The following is a 27746-nucleotide window of genomic DNA, read 5'->3' on the forward strand; positions in this document are numbered from 1 at the left end:
CAATGTTCCTCTGTCCAGGTAACATGGTTTTAGCCCAGTTTAGTCTTTTCAACCTTTGTTTGAGAGATAAAAGTGGCTTTTTTTGTGGAATTCTAGATTTTAGGCCAAATTCCTGCAGTTTGCACTGAACAGTCCTTGCACTCAACTTCACATTGCAATGTGTCATTTCATCTTGTATAAACCCAGATGATTTTCTCTGTCACGTAGGCACAGTCTTTTAATTCTTCTATCATTACTTGCTGTTGTGCACCTTTTCCTGCCTTTACCAGTGTGATTTTGTAGGACTGAGTCTCCTTATACCTCTTCAAAAACTTAGAAATGCCACCTTTGGTTAAGTTTCCATCAATTTTTCTTCTAATTTCTTTATAACTGTAGCCTTGTTCACTTAATAATACTATTTTACATCACTTTCTGGGCAACCAGTCAATTCTTTGCACCATTACTTTAATTTTATTACATTTTACAAGCTTGTAAACCAACTTGATAGCAATCACATAACACACTGACACATGTCCTCCTCTCAGCTTCAATACATGACATCAGTAACTGAATCCTACTGTGATCTGATTGGCTCATTGCAAAAACAAGATGACACCTGATTGGCTCTATAAACACCCATGCTCATTGGCTACAATCAGATGAAGGAAAGCTACCTGATATCAACCTAAACAAGTTATGCTTCCTTTTTCTGATTATTTGGCTATAACTTTTCATAGAATACAGAACTGAACAAACTTTGTTGCATTACATTCTTGATTAAATTATCTTTCCATTGACATATAATTTTATGGTACTACCCTTAAAAAAGTAGTACCATACATCAAATCTCAAATGTACACTTTTCCCAAAAGGTTTCCACAATTTTGGCCACTACTGTATTATCTCAAGACTGCCTCTTTTTTCAAGGTCAGATTTAAAGAGCAATGTTGAAGTGTTCCTAAGGCTTCTGACTATTTCATCTCAGAAGTACAACGTGCACTTCAAGTTTATGAAATTGCCACAACCTAATATTTCCTTAAGGCTTAATATCAAAGCAATAGCAGCAGCTGCTATCTTGTAATGAGACAGTACAATAAATCATCACAGAGTTGATCAGTCAACTGGCATAGGGCTTATATTATTAAAGGTTCAGTGTTCGTGTCCCCAGCACTTTAAACAGGGCAAACTATATTATTATTAATAATAAAAATTCTAAGTCTAACTAAGAGAAATAGCTTCTGTGAATAATCATAACAATTACATCTATAACGAAAGGAAATATATGAGGCAGCTTGATTATGATGAATTTGATAGCCATCCATTATCTTTGTTTCTTGATCAATATACCTTTGTGTGTGATTCCCAACAGCTGAATCTGAGGAATCTGAGGAGGAGGTAGAGGAGGCATTTCAAGGGCCATCAGGGGCAGAGGGAGGCTCTGATGAATTACAGACTCACGATTTGATGCAGAGCCTGGGCCCCCCCAGTTGTGTTCCTGATGAAGCTCAGCTGTGTGAGGAGAACAACTCAGAGGACTCACACCTGATGGACATGCTAATTGATGCATGCACATGTCGTCAATAAGCAAGAGTAAATCAGCAGCAGTCAATACAGCAACTCCAGGGTAAAAGGAGAAGGCACTGAGAGGCACGCCTTGGGACTGCTGTATAAAAAGAGGAAGTGTGGGTGGTGCTGGTTGCTGAAGGCAACCGTTTGCAAAGTACTTCTTTGAATCCTGGTCTGTTCGTCTTGCTTGTGACCACTCTTCTGTTTGCATCGTGTTTCCTATGGACTATTTCCTTCGATTGAGTTTTGCTGTTTATGTTTTGGACTATTTGGCAGGTTTGTCACTCATATTAAAAGGGGTTTGTTTTGTTTTAAAGTCTCTAGCCTATTTTATCAACAGGGGTTTGGTCCTTGTGCTTTAACAAAGATGGCTATAGGTTGGGATAGAACACTTTGTTCTTCAAATAATACAATTGCTAAAGCAACAGGATCCAAACAGTACTAAATTTATTTATCTATTTATTTATTTTCTCTGTCACCCATCTCCTCTACAAGGTAACTGTGGTGGCCTACAAATTATAGAAAAGTGAAAAATAATTAAAATGAACTGACATTAAAATATTATGTGCTAAAACCATGCCTACAAGAGCCAAGAGATGGATGGGATGGGAATGAGATCTGCTTCCCCTGTCAGCCACCTCCAGCGATGAGTGCCCCCCTCAGGGCCCAGGCCAACTGGCACAGCCAGGTTTGATACCCTTCCAGTAGTGGTGGAATTTAGCCAGTTTGCACCAATTCAGCAGAATGGTAGCTAATTTTTTGTTGCCCAGGCCCAGAATGGACTTCCGGAAGTAGCATCCACACAAAGAACCAGTTGTTCACATATTGGCTTTCCAGAAGTCCAAAAAGGAAGTTCTTACCCCCAGTGAAAGAATGTTTCACAGGGATGAGGCCACAGAAGAACAGGCTCTTCTTCTTGATCTTGCCTGCTTCAATATTTTAGCAGATGGGATCCATAGCAGGCCTCTGCCATTGGCACAAGTGGGATGGTTCTTCTCCCATTGGGGAGAGATGGATCCTCAGATACCCTGTACTTAAAATTCATAGTATGTTTCTTCTTTACCTAGTTTCAAATGAGAGAACTTGGCCTTTGTTTGGGAAGGAACTAAATATTCAGTGCCTAGATAATAGGTAAATATTTTCCTGATTTCCATTTTTGTCATACGGAAGCCTCCCACAAAATTAACATAAACTGACCAATCTCAAAGCTTGCCAGAAAATATGATCAAATTCTGAAATGTTCTCATTCCACAGAAGTTCAAAGGGTTACAAACTGCCTGTATATCTCTGAAAATCCTTTTTGTTCTATATATTTCTACCTAACTTTAATGTGAGATTTGTTTACCTCAAAAACATTCAAGACAACTATTCATTCTACAGTCAGAGACAATTAATGTAAAGACATTGCATGCAACTCAGTCTCTACATTACTCACACATAAATATGTAGGACTCCATTCTTACGCATAGAAGGAGAAAAAATTCTCTGTGTAAATATGATTAATCTCCTTATACTCATATGCAGTTTAACACTGTACACTATACATAGGAATAAGCTTTTTGAACTCTTTTCCATTGAAATATGCTTAAATTCTCTACTGAGCTATGAAAATGGGGCAGTCCTTCATAGCCCCATGAGTTCTTTTTGAAAAATTAGAATCTGTCAGTGCAAATTAAAGCCACAGAAATATCTCACTAACATTCTAAACTCTTCCAAGTGCCCATACTTGAAACTCCATATTTTGAAGGAAAACATATTTACATAGGATTGTAGAGATTTAAATATGACTAAGCCCCAAATAGGTTGCTGAATCTACCCTTTTCCTAATCCTATATTGCTAGTTTCCTGACAGCTATTAACAGTTGAAAAATGAAAAACATAACCATAAAACCTAGTCATGGATCTCTCAGTGACATTTCATGGGGACTTTTTATATCAGTGATATTTTTACCAGCTGAATTAGCTAAGAACCCAAATTTAGAACCTCTGCATAAGGATATTATAGTGCTGGGCAAGGCTGTGGCATGTGCTTCCTTTGTTTTTTTCCATTCTTTTCTCTACTACAATTTGGGAATCAAATACTGTCTGACTGCTTTAAGAGGTGAAGGACCTAATGGAAAAATAACTTTTCAGTGCAGAACAGTTCTCAGAAGCTTTATATTAAAACCATAACTACAAGCAAAGTACTGTATTTTTAACAATTCTTTCTGATGTTTCTTTTTTTTTCTCTATGATCCCTCTGTTTCTTTAGTACATAATATTTTATGATTAAACTAAATGGTTGCTGGAAAAGAATTTTAGAATTAGAAAAGCATGATCTGAGGCTTGGGTGGCTTGGTTTTCAATGGTACAATAAAATTAAGTTAATATAGATTTTAAGAATCATTATATTAAAAGTGACATACTGGGAATAGATATAAACCCAAACTGTGCCCAAAATGCTTTTATGGATCTCAGCACAAGAAGCATTTTAATGGAATGAAACTGTAAGAAAAATGTTTACATGACTGAGTGTTGATGAAACAGGAATATGGAGAATGTAAGATGAACTCAAGAGAGCAACCAGCTGCAGAGGGATTTACTTTTTAAGGGTTTTCATATGCACAATTAAGTGAAAGATTTAATGTGGATAATAAGACATTTAGAATTGAATTGAATGGTAGAAGACATAATTTTGAAGTTAAACTATGTAGAAATTATGACCCTATCTTGCTGAATACAATTTTATTGAGATTTGAAATTGAAGAACAATTGAAAGACTGATACAATGAGCTAAGAACTTTGGACATAACACATTGATGGAACAATGGGAAAATATAGGGTTAAAAGAATTGAAATCTACATTACCTTATAACTTTAAAGATAATTTTTTTAAAACAATGAACCATTGCTGTATGATTTCAGAAAAGAGACGTGGAAGATTACTATTAATGTACTATTACAGTGTTTCTTAACCCTGGCAACTTGAAAATATCTGGACTTCAACACCCAAATTCCCCAGCCAGCTGAGCTGGTTGGGCAATTCTGGGACTTGAAGTCTGGACATCTTCAAGTTGCCAAGGCTGAAAAATACTGGACTATCATATGAGTAAAAAATGGGAAGACTCTGAAATACCCACAATGGAGGATTGGTTGGTAAAAATGACAGGAGTAGCAGAGATAGAAAAATTAAATTGTTTGATAGAGAAAGGTCAACAATTACAGTTTTTAGTAACTGGAAACCCCTAATGGACTTTTTGCTGAAAAAAAAGAGAAAAATGAATTTGTGATTTATAGGTTTGAAGATTAGAAAGGGTAGCTGATGGAAAAGAGGAAAAAGGAAATTTCTGATATAACTTTAAAGAGAAAAATGAAAATCTAAAATGAAAATCTAAATGTGTATGTCATGGTTCGAATAGATGAAACCAGTAAAGAGAACTCCAAGGCAAAAAAGTTTCCTTAAAGAACATATTTATTTGGCTACATAGTATCAGCATGATCAAAAGTGAAACCAAGACTGAAGTTCCATCCCAAAGGTTACAATGTTACAAAGCTGAATTTCCACCCTAGTAATATGTCATAAATCACATTCCCCAATTAACTACTTGAGTGGGCTTTCTAATGGAAGCTTTAGCCCACCAAAATGCAATCACCAATGACCTTGGTTCCCACGGAACAATTTATTGTTTTTTTTAATAACAAATTTTATTGGTTTTTTAACTTTTACAACAGAATACTCAAGACACACCATGATGGTTAGGTGATCAATCATCCAGAAACAAAATCATATAATAGCTCAAGTAAATACATTAAATGTTCCCTCTATTTCCCTCAAATAATATAACCTATTTAACATAATCCATTTCTACATTACATATCTATAAATCCTAATCCTGTTTTGAACTTTATTAATTTACAGTTACCATAGTCCAATTTAATCTTAGATAAATGTATTATCACTTCAGGTATCCCTTCTAAAATACTAATCCAGATATATTCTAATTCATAATCTCATAAAGCATTGATTTTATCACAAATCTCTCTTATTTCTTCAGGTAGCATTTAAATCTCATTCAAATAATTATCATGTCTAAAAAAAAAGAACATACCTATTATTACACAAAACATCATCTTATTAACTTAGTTGTTAAAGCAATCCAAATTTCTAAAAACCTCTTTCATATTCTTATTCTCATTCCATTACAAAATAATTTTCATACAAATACACATATTATTCCAAAATACATTCTTTTTTTTTTATTGAAAGTTTTATAAATTTTACAAAAAGACAAAAATAATACAAAACAAAAAACAACATATACAAAAAAAAACTAAACATCAAATATAACCCCCCCCATCCCCCACCCCTCACAAACACCCTCCCTTCCCCCCCCCCTGAGCTTCCCAGAGCAGAATATAGGCTTAGTTAAAAATTAACAAATAAAAATAAAAAATTAAATTAAAAGATTTATATTTATATATATAAAAAAAAGTATCTATATATAACATTCTCTATATATGAAAATAAAACTTATGAAAAAGCTATGTGATATTTTTTAATACCCAATCTAAATTGTATAAATTTTATCCATTTATCCCAAACGGCAAGAAACTTCTCTTGCGTTTGTTGCTTTAAGAAAGCCGAAATCTTTGCCATTTCCGCCAGATAAGCTACTTTAAGAAACCATTCCTGCAATGTAGGCAAAGATTCCTTCTTCCAGTATTGTCCTACTAACAGCCTGGCGGCTGTAATCAAATTTAACATCAATACAACCTCCTTTGTATCACAATCTGTAACAATGCCCAACAAAAATAATTGCGGAGTAAATTTTACCCTCCTTCTAAAAATTCTCTGGATATTCCACCATATTTTGATCCAAAATGCTTTTATCTCTCTGCATGACCACCAAATATGATAATAAGAAGCATCCGTATAACCACATCTCCAACATTTGGGTTGTACGTCAGGGTACATAAGAGACATTTTTTGTGGATCAAGGTGCCATCTATAAAACATTTTATAAAAATTCTCCCTAAGGTTCTGTGCTTGTGTAAATTTGACATTTCTCACCCAAATGGTTTCCCAGATATCCAATGAGACTGGGACACCAAAATTCTGCGCCCATCTAATCATGCAGTCTTTAATTAATTCCGTTTCTGAGTCCATTTCAACTAATACCCCATAGATTCTCTTGATATGGGTTTGTCTTTGATCCTTGACTTGCTTAATAAGATTTCCATCTTCTCTAAGAAAACCCAATTTACAATCCACCTTCCATTTATCTACTAGTTGCCTATATTGGAACCAAGAATAAATAATATTTTCTTGCGCTAAATCTTCCCGTAATCTTAACTGCCAGTTTTGCCCATCCCATCTAAGTAACTGACTATAAGACACCATATCCATTTTTACACCTCTTTTTATTCCTTCTATCGCATGCCAAGGTATGGCCCATAATGGAACTTTAAAATCACTTTTATAATATTTTCTCCAAGTCCTAAGTAAAGAGATTCTTAAAATATGAGATTTAAAGACCCAATCCATTTTTTTATTAAATATTAAATAGGCATGCCACCCATAAAGTAAATCCCATCCCTCTATATGAAGTATCTCAGGATTTGTCAAATTTACCCAATCACTAATTAGTGTTAAAACCACCGCATCGTAATATAATTTCAAATTTGGTACCTTGAGTCCACCCCTCTCACGGAAGTCTTGCATAATTTTAAACTTAACCCTTGGCTTTTTCCCTGCCCAAATAAATTTATTAAGACCCTTCTGCCACTCACTTAAGTTAATCTCATTTTTCAAAATCGGTAACATTTGAAACAAAAAAAGAAACTTGGGTAGAATATTCATTTTTATCACTGCAATTCTTCCCATGAGGGATAATTGCAACTTCTCCCAATTCTTCAAGTCCTTCTGTACCCTGACCCACAACCTTTCATAGTTATTTTTAAATAATTTTACATTAGAAACAGACAACATCACCCCCAAATATTTTACCTTATTAACAATCTCAAAACCCGTCAAGTTAGCCAAAATCTGCTTCTGCTGACTAGACAAATTTTTAGGTAAAATTTTAGTCTTATTTACATTAATTTTTTTTTATTGAAATTTTTCAAAATTTTACAAATAAACATCCCCCCCCTCCCAAACCACCCCACCCTCCCCCCCCGACTTCCCAGAACTGAATATAGGATTATTTAACAAATTTTAAAAAATAACGTTTACAATTTATAAGATAATTAATAAAAATAATAAAGATCATAATAATAATATATATAATAATATATATAATAATAATATGCATAACATAAGCTTTAAAATGAATAATATATACTAAGAAAAGAGAGAAAAAAAAAGGAAAAAGAAAAGAGAGAGAGAAAGAAAAAAGTAGACGAAAAATAGAACATATATATATAAAAAAAATATATAAGTAATAATACGTAAAGAAAAAAGGAAGAAAGAAAGAAGGAAAAAACAATCATTACAAGTTATAAAAAAGCTAAATGATATTTTTCCATATCCAAATTATATTGTATGAAATTTATCCATTTTTCCCATACTGCAAAGAATTTCTCTTGAGATTGCTCCTTTAAAAAAGCCGAAATCTTTGCCATTTCTGCCAGATACGAAACTTTGTGAAACCACTCTTGCAAAGTAGGCAAGGATTCCTTCTTCCAATATTGCCCTATTAACAGCCTAGCGGCTGTAATCAAATTTAACATCAATATAACCTCCTTAGCATCACAATCAGTAACAATACCTAGTAAAAATAATTGCGGAGTAAATTTTACCCTCCGTTTAAAAATTCTTTGGATATTCCACCATATCTTAATCCAAAAAGCTTTTATATGCTTACACGTCCACCAAGTATGATAATAGGTAGCATCCAAATGTCCACATCTCCAGCATTTCGGCTGCAGATTAGGGTACATAATGGACATTTTCTTTGGATCAAGGTGCCATCTATAAAACATCTTATAAAAATTCTCTCTTAAATTTTGCGCTTGTGTGAATTTAACATTTCTTATCCAAATAAGTTCCCAGGTATCCATTGAAATCGTTTCACCAATATTCTGTGCCCATTTAATCATACAATCTTTAACTAATTCAGGTTCTGAGTCCAATTCCACTAAAACCCCATAAACTCTCTTAATATGGGTTGGCCTTTGATCTCTTACTTGTTTTAAAAGAGCTTCATCTTCTCTAAGCCAGCCCATTTTACAATCCATCTTCCATCTGTCCACTATTTGTCTGTATTGGAACCATGAATAAGTTAAATTTTCATGCGTTAATTCTTCCAAAGATTTTAACTGCCAATCTTGGCCATCCCATCTAAGTAACTGTGCATAAGAGACCATATCCATATTAACCCCTTTCCTTATGCCTTCTATGGCATGCCGAGGTATAGCCCATAATGGTATTTTGAAGTCACTTTTATAATACTTTCTCCACACTCTAAGCAAAGAAATTCTTATAATATGAGACTTGAAAACCCAATCCACTTTTTTATTAAATATTAAATAGGCATGCCATCCAAAAAGTAAGTCCCAACCTTCCAAATGAAGTATTTCTATATTTGTTAAATTCACCCAGTCGCTGATCAATGTTAATACTACAGCATCATAATACAATTTCATATTTGGTACCTTGAGTCCTCCTCTCTCACGAAAATCTTGCATTATTTTAAGTTTCACCCTTGGTTTTTTCCCTGCCCAAACAAATTTATTAATACCTTTTTGCCATTCATCTAAATTACGTTCATTCTTTAAAATAGGTAACATTTGAAACAAAAAAATAAACTTTGGCAGGACATTCATTTTGATAACTGCAATTCTACCCATAAGGGATAACTGTAGATTGTTCCAGTTTTTTAAATCCTTCTGTACCTCCATCCACAGCTTTTCATAATTATTTTTATACAGTTTTGCATTAGAAGCAGATAATGTGACCCCCAAATATTTTACCTTATCAACAATTTCAAAATCTGTTAAGTTAACTAAAACCTGTTTATCACCATTAGTCATATTTTTAGCTAATATTTTGGTCTTATTATTATTAATTTTAAAACCAGAAACACATCCATATTGTTGAATCAATTGTAATAATTTTACCACCGAACTGGTAGGTTGAGACAAAGTAACAACCAAGTCATCTGCGAAGGCTCTTAATTTATATTCTTTTTTATTAATTTCTATTCCTTTTATTTCTTGAGACTCCCGAATTTTAATCAACAAAATTTCCAATGTTAAAACAAACAATAACGGAGATAACGGGCATCCCTGTCTTGTTCCTTTTTCTATTACAAAAGCCTCTGACAAACCCCCATTTACAATAAGTTGAGCAGTCTGTTTTTGATATATATTAGATAATACTTGTAATATATTTTGTCCAAAATTCATCTCCTTAATTAAACATAACATAAACTGCCAATTCACTTGGTCAAAGGCTTTTTCAGCATCCAAAAATATCAGGCCTGCAGAGACTTGGTTATTCTTTTCTAGATACTCTAATAAGTTAATAATTTGTCTAACATTATTTTTCATATACCTTCCAGTTATAAAACCCGATTGATCCTTATGTATCAACTTCTGCAAGATCCCCATAAACCTATTAGCTAAAATTTTTGCAAAAATTTTATAATCCACGTTTAAAAGAGATATAGGCCTATAATTTTTAGGCAATGTAAGATCTTGATTATCTTTTGGAATCAATGATATAAATGCATTACGCCAAGATGGAGGGATCTCTAAACCCTGTAATAAATTATTAAACAATTCACACAATGGTTGAGTCATCTCTTCTACTAAAGTTTTGTAATAGATAGATGTCAACCCATCCGTACCCGGCGCTTTGCCCAATTTCAATTGTTTAATAGCTGTAACAATTTCTTCTTTAGTAATTAAGCCATTAATCTCTTTTTCCTGATCTTCTGTTAATTTAGGAAAGTTAACTTTACCTAAATAATTGTTTATATCTGTAGTTTGAATATTGGCACTCTTGTATAATTTTTGATAGTATTCTAAAAAGGATTTCTTAATCAATTCTTTCTGATAAACCAATTTACCATTATAATTTATTTTATCTATATTCCTCTGTTTCTGTTTCTTTCTTAACTGATAAACCAACCATCTCCCTGGTTTATTAGCATTACAAAATGTATTTTGTTTCATAAATAATAAATTGGTTGCAGCTTGATCAGCCATCAACATGTTAAATTGTGTTTTTAACAGTTTTAAAGCTCCTTTCACCTTTTCATCTGAAGGATTTGAAATTAAAAGTTTCTCTTTTAATTTAATCTCCTCTTCTAAGTCTTTACATTTCTGAGTCTGTTTCTGTCTATGCAGGTTATTCATTTTTATCAAAATACCACGCATAAAAGCTTTACTTGCATCCCACACCATTGACATTGATGTTCCCTTATTCATATTTAAAGCAAAATATTCCTTTAAACATTCCTTTAATTTATGAACATTTTTTTCTTGTTTGAATAAATTCTCATTCACCCTCGAGGATCTCCTGTCTTCTTTCTCAGCAAACAGTTCCATCCATACTGGACTATGGTCAGACAATGTCCTAGGAAAAATTTTTACATTCTTCACCCTGTTATATAAGTCTGTTGTAATCAAAAAGAAATCAATTCTTGAAAAAGATTGGTGTCTATCTGAGAAGAAGGTAAAATCCCTTTCTTCTAGGTTGCGTTCACGCCAATAGTCCCTCAATTCCCAATCTTCTTTCATGTCAAAAAAGGCTTTAGGTAGTTTAGCCTGTTTAAAAAAGGTAGAAGAGCCTTTTTTGTCCTTTTGTATGTCTAAGACACCATTCCAGTCTCCCATTAAAATCACAGATCTATAGTCCAACAAAGTTATTTTCTGATGTAGCAACCTATAGAATTGCTCCTGTTGCTGGTTTGGTGCATACAACCCCACAATAAGAATTTTCTTGCCATATAAACCAAGTTCAAGCATAACATATCTTCCATGAGGATCTGATTCTAACAGGGTAGCAGATAAGTTCTGTTTAACATAAATTACCACACCCCCTTTTTTCCCAGGGGTGGGAGATACAAAATGAGATCCCAAACGAGGATTGTTTAAGTATTTTTGGTCTTTAGATGTAATATGAGTTTCTTGCAAACAGATAACATCATTGTTGTGTTGTTTCAAATAATGGTAGATTTTTTTTCTCTTTTGAGGAATATTTAATCCATTAACATTCCAGGTCAGGAGCTTTGCCATCTCCCTTGGCCTTAAGCCTGGAGAAGATCCCCTCAAATTCTGCTACTGAAGAATATGTTGCAGAGCTTTTGGGTCTTGCTCCTCCCACCGGCACTGAAACAATTTGCTGAGTAGATTCTTTGATTTCTTTTTCTTTTTTCTGTTGTTCTTTTTCTTTACGTTTGTGTGCTGCACGGGTCATTCTCTGTTCTTTAACCTCTACTTGAGACATCCATACCACCTGTCCAGCAGTCATCGCACCTGTATCTTCAGATTTCTGTTCCATCTCTTTATCACTCAAAACTTTGTGCATCATGGGCAAAGGTGAGCCTGCACCCAGGACCGTTTTATAAAATTCCTTAGCTTTAGCAACTGTGTTAAGTCTATAACGTGTCCCCGCATGGCTCAAAACAATGCCCATCGGAATCTCCCATCTAAATGGCATTTGTCTTGCTTTAAGTTCATTTACTAGAAAAGAAAAATCTTTTCTGCTTCTTAAAATTTTAGGTGGAATTTCCTTTAAAATAATAATATCTTGAGCAGCAATCTGGAATCTTTTATTGTAAAAAATTTGCAGAATCTGATTTCGCAAGGACTTCTTAGCAAAATATATCACCACATCTCTAGGCAGATTCCTCTGTTTTGCAATCCAAGAATTAACTCTATAAATTCTTTCCACTTCCCCACGTAACTCATCTTTGTCTATATTCAAAATAACAGCCAAGTCATTAATCACCATTTCCATCAGATCTTGAGTTTTATCTTCTTTCAGGCCCCTTATTCTCAAAGCATATTCCATCTGTCTATACTGGAACATAAGAATATCATCTTGTGAAGTTTCCACTTTTTTCTCCATATCTTGAATTTATAGTCCAAAAGTTCTACTGTTTCTTCAATTTCCTCCACTCTAGAGTCCAGCTTCACAACCACTGAGGCCACTCCAGATAAAGCTAGAAGTATATCATCCCTCAATATAGTATTATTCTGTTCTAAAAGCTCCTTCATCTCTTTCTTCATTTCTTCCTTGCTTTCAGATTTATTCTGTTCCAAAAGTTGCTTCATTTCCTCCCTAAACTGTGACACAGCACTTACCATTATTTCTTTAATGTCTTGTGCTGATGTGCCAGATGGGGGAGGTGAGGGTGGAGTAATTTTAGGTTGCTGCACTGAGGGTATTATTTTAAGTTGTTGTTGCACAGTAGAAGTGGCAGGAGAAGAAGTTACCTTAGGAGCTGTAGTAGCTGGTTGTCGTTTTGAAGCCATTTCAATTTATCTTTCTTTCTTCATAAAAATACCAATAAAAAAATAAATAGTCCAAAAGTTAGAAATAAGGTAAAATAGGATAAAATGGAATCAATTTAAAAGCTCCCAAAAGATAAAGAAAAACTTAAAAAGAAAAGCAGTATTAAACAACAGTTTAGCCAGTCCGTCTTTCAAAAGAAAAAAAAACTTTCAAAACGCCATTTTACTTTCACTCTCACTTTTCCGCCCGGAAAAAAAAAAGAGAAAGCTCAAAAAATAAGAAAAAATCAACACATGCTAAATAAACTAAATAAACTAAAAAAAAATAAAATAAAACTAAACTATAAATAAAATCCTTTAAACAGTTCTGTCCGGTTTAAGATTACTCACGGTTACTTTAAATACGGAGATGGTAGCGGCGTTTCGCTTTGTTTCCGAAGAAACAAAGACAGCTGAGAGGCGGAGAAGGCAATGAACTCCGAGGGAGCACTCTTTCTACCCCCCTAAAATAAAAATCCAGGGAGGGTTAAGAGGTTCTACCTCTATTCATGCGATCTCTACCCCTTCCCTTCGCCCGGGAAGGGGATTGCGAGCCGCGGGCCAGCTGATGAACGCTGTGCTCCGCGGATCTGACACCGTCTCAGGAGGACGGCTACAAAGTAGCCGCCATCTCCACCGCTTTAACCACCGGAAGTCTCTTATTTACATTAATTTTGAAACCCGAAACCAAACCATAATAATGAATCAACTGTAATAAGTTTACTACAGAGCGATCAGGTTGCGACAAAGTAACAACCAAGTCATCCGCAAAAGCTCTCAACTTATATTCTTTTTTGTTAACTTCTATTCCTTTAATTTCCTGAGACTCTCTAATTTTAATCAATAATATTTCCAATGTTAAAACAAACAACAATGGCGATAAAGGACACCCCTGTCTAGTACCTTTCTCTATTGTAAAAACCTCCGACAAACCTCCATTAACAATAAGTTGTGCCATTTGTTTTTGATATATTACCATGAGGGCTTGTAATATCTTTTCGCCAAAATTCATTTCTTCCATTACTCTTAGCATAAAATGCCAATTCAATTGATCAAATGCTTTTTCAGCATCTAAAAATATGAGCCCTGCAGAAACTTGGTTGTTCTTGTCTAAATATTCTAATAGATTAATAATTTGTCTAACATTATTTTTCATATACCTTCCAGTTATAAACCCTGATTGATCTTTATGCACAAGATGATGCACCACCCTCATAAGCCTATTTACCAAAATTTTTACAAATATCTTATAATCCACGTTTAAAAGAGATATAGGCCTATAATTTTTTGGTAAAGTAAGATCTTGATCCTCCTTTGGAATCAATGATATAAAAGCACTACGCCATGAAGGAGGAATCTCTAAACCCTGTAAGATACCATTAAAAAGATCATTTAATGGTTGGATCATCTCCTCCATTAAAGCTTTATAATAAACAGCTGTTAACCCATCCGTACCCGGTGCTTTCCCTAGTTTCAATTGTTGAATTGCTGAGGCAATTTCCTCCTTAGTAATTAAGCCATTAATTTCATGTTTCTGATCCTCAGTCAGTTTGGGGAAACTTGCCTCAGCTAGATATTTATTTATATCTAGCAGTTGCACATTAGTAGATTTGTATAACTTTTGATAATAATCCAAAAAAGATTTTTTGATCAATTCCTTCTGAAAAACTAATTTACCCTTGTAATTTATTTTCTCTATTATTCTCTGTCTCTGTTTCTTTCTTAATTGATAAGCCAACCATCTCCCAGGCTTATTAGCATTACAAAATGTATTTTGTTTCATAAACAATAAATTAGTTGCAGCTTGATCTGCTATCAACATATTAAATTGTGACCTTAATAACTTTACAGATTCTTTAATACTTTCATCAGAAGGATTTAGAATCAAGACCCTTTCTTTTGATTTAATTTCGTCTTCAAGTTCTCTACGTTTCTGAATCTGCTTCCGCTTATGACAATTATTCATTTTTATCAAGACACCACGCATAAATGCTTTACCTGCATCCCATACCATTGACATTGAAGTCCCCTTATACATATTCAAAACAAAATAGTCCTTTAAACACTCCTTTAACTTTTGAACATTCTTCTCTTGTCTAAACAAATTTTCATTAGCTCTCCAGGATCTCCTTTCCTCTTTCTCTTGAGTCAGTTCCATCCAAACTGGGCTATGGTCCGTCAGTGATCTAGGAAAAATCTTTACATTCTTTACTTTATTATACAAATCCGTAGTAATAAAAAAAAAAGTCAATTCTTGAAAAAGATTGGTGTCTATCAGAAAAAAAAGTGAAATCTCTCTCCTCTTGATTACATTCCTGCCAATAATCCCTTAATTCCCAGTCTTCCTTCATATCAAAAAAAGCTTTAGGTAACCTTGCTTGTTTAAGAAAAGGAGAGGAACCTTTCTTGTCCCTTTGTATATCTAAGACACCATTCCAATCACCCATTAATACCACTGATCTATAGTCAAGCAATGTTATTTTTTGATGTAACTGCTTATAAAATTGTTCCTGTTGTTGATTTGGAGCATAAAGTCCCACTATGAGTACTTTCTTACCATATATACCAAGTTCAATCATCACATATCTCCCCTGGGGATCTGATTCTACCAGACAAGCTGGTAGGTTTTGTTTAACATATATAACAACTCCCCCTTTCTTCCCAGGAGCAGAAGATATAAAATGAGATCCCAAATGAGCATTGACTAAATATTTCTGATCTTTAAGTAAGATGTGAGTTTCCTGTAAGCAAATAACGTCATTGGTATGTTGCTTCAAATAATAAAAGATTTTTTTCCGTTTCTGAGGAGAATTCAATCCATTAACATTCCAGGTCAAAAACTTTGCCATCTCCCTTGGCACGCAGCCTGGAGAAGACACCATCAAGATCTGAAAGAGCTGCATGTGTTGCATAACTCTTGGGTCTTGCTCCTCCCACCGGCGGTGATGCATTTCCAGAAGAATTCTCTTTGGGCTCTTTTTTACGTTGCTCCTTCTCTTTACACTTATAAACTGCACGAGTCATCCTCTGCTCTTTAACCTCCATCTGGCGTTGCCTTTCAGCTTGTATCATTCCAGCGGAAACCAAACCTAATGCCTCAGATTGCTGCTCGACTTCCTTGCCACTCGGAGATTTCTAACCAGATGGAATTGAGCCTGCACCCAGGACCGAAGTATAAAACTCTCTAGCTTTGTCAACTGTATTCAATCTGTAGCGTGTCCCCGCATGGCTCAAGACAATACCCATCGGAATTTCCCATCTAAATGGCATCAATCTGGCTTTAAGCTCATTGGTTAAAAAAGCGAAGTCTTTCCTGCTTCTTAAAATTTTGGATGGGATTTCCTTTAGAATGATAACATCTTGGGCAGCAATCTGAAATCTTTTGTTGTAAAAGGCTTGTATAATCTCATTCCGCAGGGACTTCTTTGTAAAATAAATCACCACATCTCTAGGCAAATTCTTCTGCTTAGCAATCCAAGAATTGAGTCTATAAATTTTTTCCACTTCTCTATGTAATTCTCCTTTATCCATATCCAAGGCCACCGCCAGATCAGTAAGGACCACCTCCACCAAATCTTGATTCATATCTTCCTTGAGGCCTCTAATCCTCAGGGCATACTCCATCTGTCTGTACTGAAACATCAAGATATCTTCTTGTGAGGACTCCACCTTCCTTTCCACATCTTGAATTTTATCATCAAAAGAATCAACTTTGTTTTCCACTTCCTCAAGCCTTGCATCGAGCTTAACCACCACAGTAGCCAAACCTGAAACTGCTGCAAGTATGTCTTGTCGCAAATCATTATTATTTTCTTCCAATTTAGTCTTTATCCCCGTTATCTCTTCTTTAAGATCAGATTTAATTTCTGATTTAATCTGTGAGGCAAATTGCTTCATTTCCTCTCTCATTTGAACTACAATCTCTCCCATTATGCCTCTAACCTCTTGTGCTGAAAGTCCAGGCAAAGGGGGGGGAGGGTGGTGGCTGAGCCGGTGGTACATGTTTAGATTGTTGTTGTAATTGTGCAGTAGAAGTTATAGGAGAAGAAACAACCTTGGGTATTGAAGAAGGCTGCTGCCTCTTTGAAGCCATTTTAAAAAGCACAGTTCTCACTTCCCTTTCCCCTCCACACAAAAAGGGAGGAGGAAAGAAAAAGAATTTAAAAAGAGACAAACTATAGTCCTTGAAAATCCAGAGAAAATCCAAAGAATAAAAGATAAAAGAGCAAACAATTCAACAACAAAAAAAAAAATTTTCTATACCAAAAGCAAAAGCAAAATCCAATCCTTAAAAAGGGAAAGTAAAACAAAAGGGAAAGGAAAAAAAACTCCGACACTTTCAAAACGCCATCTTAAATCCTTTCACTAATATAACAAAGAAAAGGAGGAAAAATAATCAAAATCAAATAATAAAAAAAATAAACACCTAAATTATATAACAAAAATCCTTTAAACTGCTCTGTCCGTTTAAAAATTACTCACCAAAATACTATAAACACGGAGATAGAAGCGGCGGTTTCTTTTGCTTCCTAGGAAGCAAAAACAGCTGGGAGGCGGAGATCAGCAGGAGCTCCGAGGGAACACTCCTTTCACCCCCTCTAGAAATAAATCCAGAGGGGGTTTAGGGGTTCTACCTCTATTCCTGCGCTCTCTGTCCCTTCCCTTTGCCCGGGAAGGGAATTCCGAGCCGCGGGCCAGCTGATGCACGCTGTGCTCCGCGGCTCTGACACTTCCCCAGCTGGACGGCTAGAAGATAGCCGCCATCGCCGTCGCCTCGTACCGGAAGCTCCAAAATACATTCTTATTCTGTTTAACATATATATTCTAATAATCAGAAATTTTCAACTCTAAATCTTAGTCCTTAAATCAATCCATATTTCTCAAAACCTTTTTAATCCATTACATATAATTTTAAATTTCTCTTTTTAGTCTTATTCTGGCTTTCTTTTTATGCCAAACAGGTTTCCATAACAAAGCCTCTATTTCAACAAATAGATCTCCCATTATTGCTTGTAATGTCATTTGGGTCAGTAAAAGATCTCCCATCCTCTGTTTTTGATGCCTGACTCGGTCTGCTGGATAAAACACTTGATCATGTCCAATTTTATAATTAGTAGTTGATTATCAAAGTTGTCATAATTCTCCAACAGTTGTAATTTCAAGTCCATTTTTGTTAGATTTGCAATTGTAGATAGTTTAGTTACAATCATTTTTTGGTCATCCAAAGTCTCCATAGGTTGTATGTAAATTAATTCCTCTTCTATTGCTTTTTGGTCTGTAGAATGATCAAATAGAGTCTGAAGGTCAGTTTATAAGTTCACAGTAGAATTTCTGTTTATTATTTCTGCAGTTCCCTCTCTTATTTGGGAACATATTTCCTCAGTGGCTTCTATATTTTTTTTCCAGTATGAGTTTACAGTTGAGTTGTGAATATGGTTTCTCCATTTCATTAGTAACTAAATCCAATCATGTTATCTTTTAGTGGAGGCTATATTCCAAAACATTTAGTCAGTATCCACCCCCACCAATAACAGCTGTTGGACCAATACAAACAAGAAATGGTTGCAGCTTTAAATTTCTCCACAAGATGTCCTCAGTAAACTATGAAAGTCTCTTCCAGACACCAAGAATGAGATTAGCCATGTCAAATAGCTATGGAATCTCTTTTCCGGCTTCTCATACAGTTGTTGTTGTTGTTGTTTTCAAACAATAAAGATTTATCCCTTTAAAAAAATAAGTCCAAGACATAGGAAAACAGTATTCTCCAGCTTAGAAGATATAATCATAAAGTTTTATGATAAGGATTTTTCCAGGGCCCCCAAGTAATCAAAAATAAAAATAGTCAATAAGAAGTTTTTTTTCCTTTGTTATGGAAAGCTCTTTTCCCCAGATAAACAAAGGCAGCTCTTTCAAAGCAGGGAAGTAATTACAAAAGGCTTTTAACAGGAGAGTAGTTAGGCAAAGAGAGAGAGGGAAAAGTCTCACCAGGATCATCCATGATGGTTTCTTAATGCTTAGATGTTCTTTTGACTTTCGGCTGGAACAGCTAAATGATTGGCCATGTTACTGGCCGATCTTTTCTCCGTCGGCTCTGAGGAGCTGCCTCGGACCGTGGAAGGAGCTGCCTCCTCCCCCCATAATCAACGAGAGTCCTCCTCATCAGTAGTCACCCCTCCAGGGTGACTTTTTGACCCGATTAAAGGTCTATCGGCAGAGAAAAAGCAGGTAACAAAGAGAGAGAGTCTCTTCATGTGCCTGCACCCACTGCAACCCAAAACTGGAAGTCAACAATTTATTGTTTTGACTAAGCTAAAAAATACTCATTCCCCCTCCCAATTCTTTGGCAACCAAAAACAAAGGGAAAATGGCTTTAGCCAAATTCATTTGTAGTGTTGACAGTGTACATACAGACAAACACTCTCTGTATGTGTGTGTTACTTTATTGATTCTTGGGCTTATTCAAAATTTGCAAGCAATGATTCTGCTTTCCTGTATACTCTCATATAAAATACTTTGGAGAACAACTGGATTTATTTATTTATTTATGAGACTTATATACCGCTTTAAGTGCAAGCACTCTCTAAGCGGTGTACACCAGTAAGCAATGCATATATATATTTACATTGCCCCCAACAATCTGGGTCCTCATTTTACCTACCCCGGAAGGATGGAAGGCTGAGTCAACCTTGAGCCGGTGAGATTTGAACCGCTGACCTGCTGAACACAGTCACCTAAAGTGGCCTGCAGTACTGCACTCTAACTGCTGCGCCACCTCAGCTCTTACTGAAAAAATATTTTCCCCAAATGAAGATTAACTATTTCTGTTTAAAATTATATTTGAACGTCAGACAGATTTTTTTGTGATTTGGGCTGCTTAGACATTGTAACTGAGATATTGCACACTGCTTTCTCTGTATACCCATGTACTAAATTGATGCTTGAACTGGTTTACAACAGAGACAGTTCAGTTCTGAGGTTTTGGTTAGGTCTGCAATTTTATGACTTTAGGATTATTTATTTATTGATTTAAATTTATTTGCCATCTTCCTCCAGTGGACTCATCTATTATTCTACTTCAGTCTTTTAATGAAAACACTGCAATTTCCTGTTGTATGCTGAATATACCTCTGTAGAACTTGAGAAACTTGCCTGCAAGTTTGATTGAGACAAACTTTGGGGAGAGTTTATGGCTCAGTAAACTTTATCCAATAAATTAATTTCTCTTATAGAACTCTCTCTTTCTGGGACTTCTCAACACCTTTTTCAATATTTCTTTTCTCTGACCAAAGTTAAGAAAACAGTTATTGACTTGGGTATAGACAAAATAGATCCAGTTTTCACTTAATAGCACATTATTTTTCTTTACGACCTTTTCACTATGCTTTGGCTTTAAAGCTCACCTGCTCAAAGAGTTGGTCAGAAATGAAAGTCGTTTGTTTCCTACTTGAAACTTTGAAGAAGTAAAAGAATCAATAAGTTACAGTAAGTATAGGGTAGTTTTTGTAGATAGTACTTAAAGGCTCAGTAGCAATTTTCTTACATCCAAGAATTAGTGAGCCTAGATCCAGCCTGTGATTTTTCTACTTTGTAGTTTTTTTTTTCTTTTTTCATGGGTACATTTTCAAAACATACAAAATTAAAACCAAATATTTCAATTGTTAAACTACAACTAATAATAAAGAAAAAATCTGGAATTTATTCATGGTTTTAAATCTTATGTTAAATTTCATTAACATGACAAATTGCTTTGTCCTAACAACTCACCTAAATAATTTGTGTATTAGATACTATGTTCTATCTTTCTATCATCCTTTCATTTATTTTATATTATATTATCAGAGTAGATTATCTGGATAGCCAGTAACATTTGCAATAAAACTGATAGATTTGTCTAGACTTAAATTAAATGGAATACCAGCATCTGCTTTTTGATCTATTGACATAAGCTTTTATTCTTTTAACCCTGAGTCAAGTTTTAACAACTACTATACATCGAATGAAACAAATTTTATAGAATAACATCACAAACATCTTGATCATGAAGGTTTGATAAAATATTCTTTTTTTTTCTTCTCACATCAAAGTTCAGCTCTACTCAGAATCCTATTTTGCTGAGCTATGGGTTCAGTATAGCCCCTTTGTAAAATCACCCTCCAAAACCTGTTCCTCACAATTGGTAGGAATATCAGCATGCCATCTGGAATAGTATAAAAATTATTTCATAACTAATACCAACACATTGATATTTCCAACAATATTCAGTTCTGGATGGAGATTGTGGGTTTATGTGCTGACATACTAGTGAAATCCTCTAGTTTTGGGAAAACATGTAGAATTTAGGCAAAATAAGCCATGATTTCATACATTACTAGTTTCCGCCATTGATTATAAATATTACTATATGTCCAAGCAGAATGGGAATTATTCTTTATATCTTGATTTTGAGTATGGGGATAGACCCCAGTTTGAAAGAACCAGACTTTCCCACTCCCCAATCAGAATAACTACCAAATCATTTGAATCTGCCTGAACCCAAAGTTATTCTTTCTCTAGTCATGACTTCCCAAATAGAGTTCTTTTTAGCAATCACTTAATTAAGACTAAATATGTATGATAGAAAAATTCCAACAAGCAAATTGTTTTCCCTTTAAATCCAATGCATCTCAATCTAGCTAAGGGCAGACATCTTCTGAGTTTTATTGTGCACTGGGAAGGAGACAGTTCTCTTCATTGATAACAGGGAAGTCTGTGTATGGTTCAAGACCTCTGAATCTTGCATCAATTTGAAAACTAGCTCTTACATTGGAAGACATTATTGAGGAAGTGGAATCACACCAGCCTAAAGTGGACAGTCCCCTGATAAAACTACTGTCAGAATGATAGGTGTAAAGTGTCAAACTGCATACATGATAAACCATTGCAGTTTGATGACGGATGAGTATGTTAGTGCCAAAACTACTAAGGAGAAGTTTAATTGCTTGTACAGGATGAGGACAAGATAAAGATGGGGATAGGGCAGGAAAAAATGGTTACCAGGGTGTATTTGTACTATGATTCAATGCAAGTGGGGAAGGATCCTTAGATAATTATACTATTTACTTGCTCAGTACACATAGAACAGGATGAATAAATAGGAATAATTAGAGCTGTCAGAAACTATCCAATCACAAATACACAATTCTAGTAAAATTTTATCAATATAAAACTTAACCTTAAATATAGAATATGCAAATATATTTATAAATATTAATAATAAACATGGTGCACAAGAGTGACTGATTATCCATATCAGGAGAGAGATTCATGTCAGGATACAAAGAAACAGTCCCCAATGAAGATTTGTGTTGAACTGTATGGTTTTTCCCATGGTGAATGGGCTTATCTTAGAAACAAACTATTAGGATCCATTTCCATGAATTCTTGTTTGTGTAAAATAATTGAATTGTATCATATAACTGGAAGGAGCCCTTGGATCCAAACGCCTGCTCAGAAATCCAAATTAAAAGATCCTTAACAGAAAAGTGCCCAGTCTTTGCTTGAACACATCCAACACTGAAAGGGAGTTACAGTAAACGCTTTCCTTTGTAGCTGGTTCTATTTTAAGGAAGTCCACCACCTTCACCCACAAACATTCAATCAGAACCTGATTTTCTGAGATATATGACCATTTTCATGTGTTCTAATTTCAAGGATAATATATAGCATATCTTGATTTTCTTCTGTGTGACATCTTTCCAGCAATGTAAAGAGGTCTCCCACAATTGGTTTAGTCATCTTTTCTGAAGACAAAACCCAACAATTTTAACTTCTATTCCTAGCCCTCATTTCTAGACCCCAGATCACCTACATTGGCTTGTCTGCATGTGACCTGATCAATTTAGAATAATGTAGAATAATTGCTTACCATAATTTGAAAATGATATCAATGGCTGGATGTACGGAATTGGACACTCTTCTAATGAGTTAAAAATTAGGAATGAGTTGCTTTCATTTTATGGTCTCCCAGTTCTCAGTATTTTTTGAAACCTTTTTTCTCTCTTTTGGGAGTCTTTGAAATTCAATGCCTGCCTCTGCTTTACCTTATCAGCTTCCTCCCCCACACACACACACATTGACACTATTCTAACTAGCCAGATATATTATAAATCTTCCCAGTTCTCAAAAGTATGCCATACCTGTCATAGTACATGAGAGAATTTGCAAAGGTCTTTGATTTGTAAAAAAAAAAAAAAGCATCAATTTTGCTTGTTCAAGATTTTTTCCCCTATCTTGCAGATTAATTTAAAAGCCTATTAAATCTAAGCCTGTTGTTGACCAGCCATCTGAATAGCAAAACTACCATTTTAAATGAAATCAATTTTTATTTTTTTTTATTTTTTTAATTTTTTTTTGCTGAGAGCGACACTTACATAAAATATCAGCAAAGCTCTTATCGGCTCAAGTCTTCTCTGAGAAGCGGCTAGGTGTCCCACCAACAGTTGTCAAAAGCAGAATGAAGGAGCCAAACTGAAATCTGAGAGAAATTACTCAGACTAACCTCATTTCTTTTTTTGACTGAATAATTTTCTGAAAAGATTATGGGAACATAAGTTCAGCAAAGCATTTCACAAAGTACCCTATGTTATTCTAATTAGTGGGCCAAATAGGCCGGAAGGCATATCTGCTAGGTGGATCCACAGTCAACACAGCCTCCTTAGCATACTGTTCTCCTGCTATGACAGCTCTCATCCATCAGCAAACAGGTGCTGCATTTTGAACCACTGGTAGCTTCAACTCAGCTTCAAGGGCAGCCTTCCTGCTGACTGCTTGAGGTTTCCATTCTGATTGGCTAGAGAACTACCAGGGATTGTCAGCTAGCGATATTTAACAGACTTCATTGCAATTTAATGTGTGTGCACCACAAATTACATGTATTAACAAACATCTTAAAAGGTTGAGTGGTCAGGAAATCCTTGTAATTGATAGAAAAGAAGATGCCTTGCAGAAATATCTCCTTGAAATAATCTGAGAGATACTCAAACAGCCTGCCTTTTCCCACTCTCATATCAGTGTCCTTCATAAACCACTTGTTCCCCTGGTTTCCTTTTTTCTGGTGCTCATTTGTCAGAGCAAAAACATTTTGCCTTTTACCACTGCCTCCCACTGCTGTGCCTGTAAAATAGGACCACAGCCCAATAAATCAGATTGGATAACATTGACTGCAAATTGACACTCAAATCTGTGATAAGGAAACATTTCCAGTAAAAAGTGAAATAGGGAATGCAGATTATCTTCTATCTGTGTTTAGACGAAATAGTCACGGCTTCTGAGGGCATTTAAACTCCACCAAATATATCAGAATACTGATAAAGGCTTGCTTCTATTTTGGCATTTTAATTTAACATACAATGTCATAAATCTCTTTTGTAAACTTTATGAAGTTAAGAAGAATAACCAAGGGAACACTTACCATCTCTTCGATTAAGTCTTGCAAATCCTGGATTGTGACTACTGGACAGTTCTGATGAACTGCTGAATGATGACTGAGACAAGGCTGACACTAGCTGATCATCACAATGATCTGTTGGGAAAAAACATCATGCTTCAGGCTTCTACATTTAAAATAAGGACTTCTAAAACAATAAGTAAAACAGAATATTCCAAACACCAGAATTGAATTTATCTTTCTCTGATCACGTCTCACATTGTTTGTTTTGAGTCTATTATAATTGCCATTACTGAGCTGGAGTTTTTTATTTGTCAGTTACATTAGATTACCATGGTGCAGTTTATTGGATTTTCTGACTCTTCCTATGCTCCTTTTTCTAAACTAACTTTGAAGAAAGCTTTCATAAATGAGAGTTTACTAGCAACAATTATCTGCCAGAATAACAATTATCTGCCCATAAAGTTTTAGCTTATATATACACACACAAACATATCAACACGCACAAACATACACATAGAATCATCCAAGTTGAACAAATATTCATGAAGGAAGACAAATATATGTGCCCCCCGGATAATGTTGCAGGATCCAATCTGGGTTGGTCACCAGGACCAGAGGTTTAGTCTTTTGAGCTTTTGGACTCATGCTGGAACCCATTCTCAGGGAACTTTTCTCTCACCAGAATATGACTTCTCTCTCATCAGAACACATTCTGGTGAAAAGAAGTTCCCTGAGGATGGGCTCCAGCATGAGTCCAAAAGCTTGAAAGGCTTAAACCTCTGGTTCCAGGAACCAAAACAAATTGGATCCTGCAAAACAAATACTGTAAATCATTGAACAAACCAGCCATGAATTATCACTTGAGTTATCACAAATGACCTGGGTCAAATTATTCCCCTTTAGGTATATTATTTGAAGATTTAGTTCTCTGTAGAAGACTTTACTGCTGGGAAAGATAGAAGGAAAAAGAACAAGATGGCCAGCAACAAGGCTGATGGACTCAGTTATAGTGGCAATGGGTATGCTGTTAAAACAGTGGTTCTCAACCTGTGGATCGGGACCCCATTCGGGGTCGAACGACCATTTCACAGGGGTCACCAAACAACACAGTCCGCCATTTTTTCCCCTTTTCCTTAGCTGTGCTACTCCTTTTATTCTATTGGCTTTTGAAAGCCAATAGAATAGACTCTCTTGAATAGAATCTAATTCTATTGGCTTTCAAAAGCCAATAGGAATTGTCCAGGCTGTCTCTGCCCTGCTGAGCCCACCAAAAGTCCCATTCTGCAAACGGTGCTGCACCAGTTGAGTAGTCCTCGATTCATGACCGGTTGAATAGTCCTCGACTTACAACCGGTTAGGGGTTGCAGCGTTAAAAAGGTTGAGAACCACTGTGTTAAAAGACTTGAAAAGGAACAAGCTAACCTGAAGAAAATCTATCTATATGGCTGCTAAGAGTTAACACTGACTTGATAGCACATAATCAATCAATCACTACACATATATTATTTGCATGTGAGTATAAAATGCAGTGTATTTGGTGTTGTTCTAGGTCAGACATGTCAAACTCGTGACGTCATGTGATATCGTGTGACATATCTGAACTTTTCTGCCATTGCCGGCAATGGGGTGGGCGCAGTTTCCTGGTGACGCATCCAGTCCGCAGGCCAGCAGTTTGACACCCCTGTTCTAGGTGATTGTTTTGACAAAAAGATGACTACATTAAAAATAGACACAATAACTAAGTGGGCCTTGTTTGTTCTGGCCATGTTTTTTGGCTTGCTTGAGATATAAAACAGACATGAAATCATTACTGAATAATTACTAATAGGTAAATTCCAGATTTTTTTAATGCAAAGAAGCAATGGTATTTCACAAAAATGGATTTTGTAGTACTTCACAATCACAGACACACATAAGCAGATTTCAGTCAATGCATGATATTAAATCTTTCTCCAGATTCCTTCTGTGTATGTGTGTGTGTGTGTGTGTGTGTGTGTGTATGTATGTATGTATGTATGTATGTGTATATATATATATATATATATATATATATATATATATATATATATATATATATATATATATTTGCCCCCAAAAAATAATCCTGGCAAATCAATACCTGCTGTGGTTTTGGATGAAAAAAAATAGATTGAATGAAATAACGAAGTAACAAAAAGGGGAGGAAATGAAAATATTGCACACATTTTTGTTCTGTTTAACAAAGACAAATATGTGGAAACATCATCATTTATAACAATTACCAGTAGATTCAAGAGCAGGGGATAATCCAATGATGATGAGTAGAAGAATGTATTTCCTTTTATGCAGATATATTACAAGAAGCTAGAAGTGATTGCAATATTGCATCTATTTTAAAATGATAAATTAATTATTGGGTCACTGTATCATTTATAGAAACCAAATTATAATTATAACAAGAAGCATTAGTGTCAATACCTGAATGAAGTTTCAAATATATATTACCCCTTCTCAATGATGATTATGTCCATAGAAACTGACTAACATCTAAAGTTTTACTTTAGGATTATTTTGCCAAGGATAAGAGACTACTGGCATATTCTTCTATGGGCATGAAGTATGAATATAAGAATTGGCAATTAATAGCCATAGACCCTACTGTAGCCTCCAGTATTACCCAATAATTTTCAGATTAGAATGAACAGCATTAATAAGTCATATGTATGCCTTCTAGAAGAATTGTAGCTGTAAAGGCAGTAGTAAAACAGAAAGCCTAGATACTAACCAGGAGTAAGCTCTTAGTACGCCAAGATTTCACAATTTACCAAAGATATAACTCTGCATATAGTACACTAATGCACTCTCATCATGTGCACTCTTTTGGATGAACAATCAAGTAACTCATCATATGTCTAAAGCTGGGGTGTCAAACTGCCGGGTCAGATGCATCATCCGGAAACCGCACCCACCCCATTGCCAGCAATGGTAAAACCGTCCGATATGTTGTGCGACATCACATAACGTCACGAGTTTGACATGTCTGGTCTAAAGATATACAGCTTTACCATTTCAGGTTTCAACTAGCTTGTTCTGTTGCAAATAAGCCCCCCCCTCTTTTTTTTTTAACCCATGAAAAAGATGTTTGGATAGAAATGATAGAATGTTTGTATCAGTTTAGAATGCAGATGGAGATTGATCTCCAAAATTCACATTTTAATGTGAAATTATCTAAACAATTAGATAAAGGATAACAGTTAGATAAACGACAACAGTTGTCCTTTGCAATTTTCAAATTTTACTATGCAGTTTT

General features: G+C 35.1%; 1 protein-coding gene across 1 annotated transcript in view; it reads right to left on the minus strand.

Annotated features, from left to right (window-relative positions):
• Positions 1-27746, minus strand: part of LOC120307456 (contactin-associated protein-like 4) — a 123399-nt gene that overhangs the window by 14423 nt on the left and 81230 nt on the right. The window contains exon 2 of the mRNA XM_039342270.1: positions 24479-24589. Coding sequence (XP_039198204.1) covers positions 24479-24589 — 111 coding nt within the window. The remainder of the gene's footprint in view (positions 1-24478; positions 24590-27746) is intronic.

The sequence above is a fragment of the Crotalus tigris genome, unplaced genomic scaffold, assembly GCF_016545835.1.
Source record: "Crotalus tigris isolate CLP2741 ecotype Arizona unplaced genomic scaffold, ASM1654583v1 scf7180000017783.2778290, whole genome shotgun sequence".
NCBI lineage: Eukaryota > Metazoa > Chordata > Lepidosauria > Squamata > Viperidae > Crotalus > Crotalus tigris.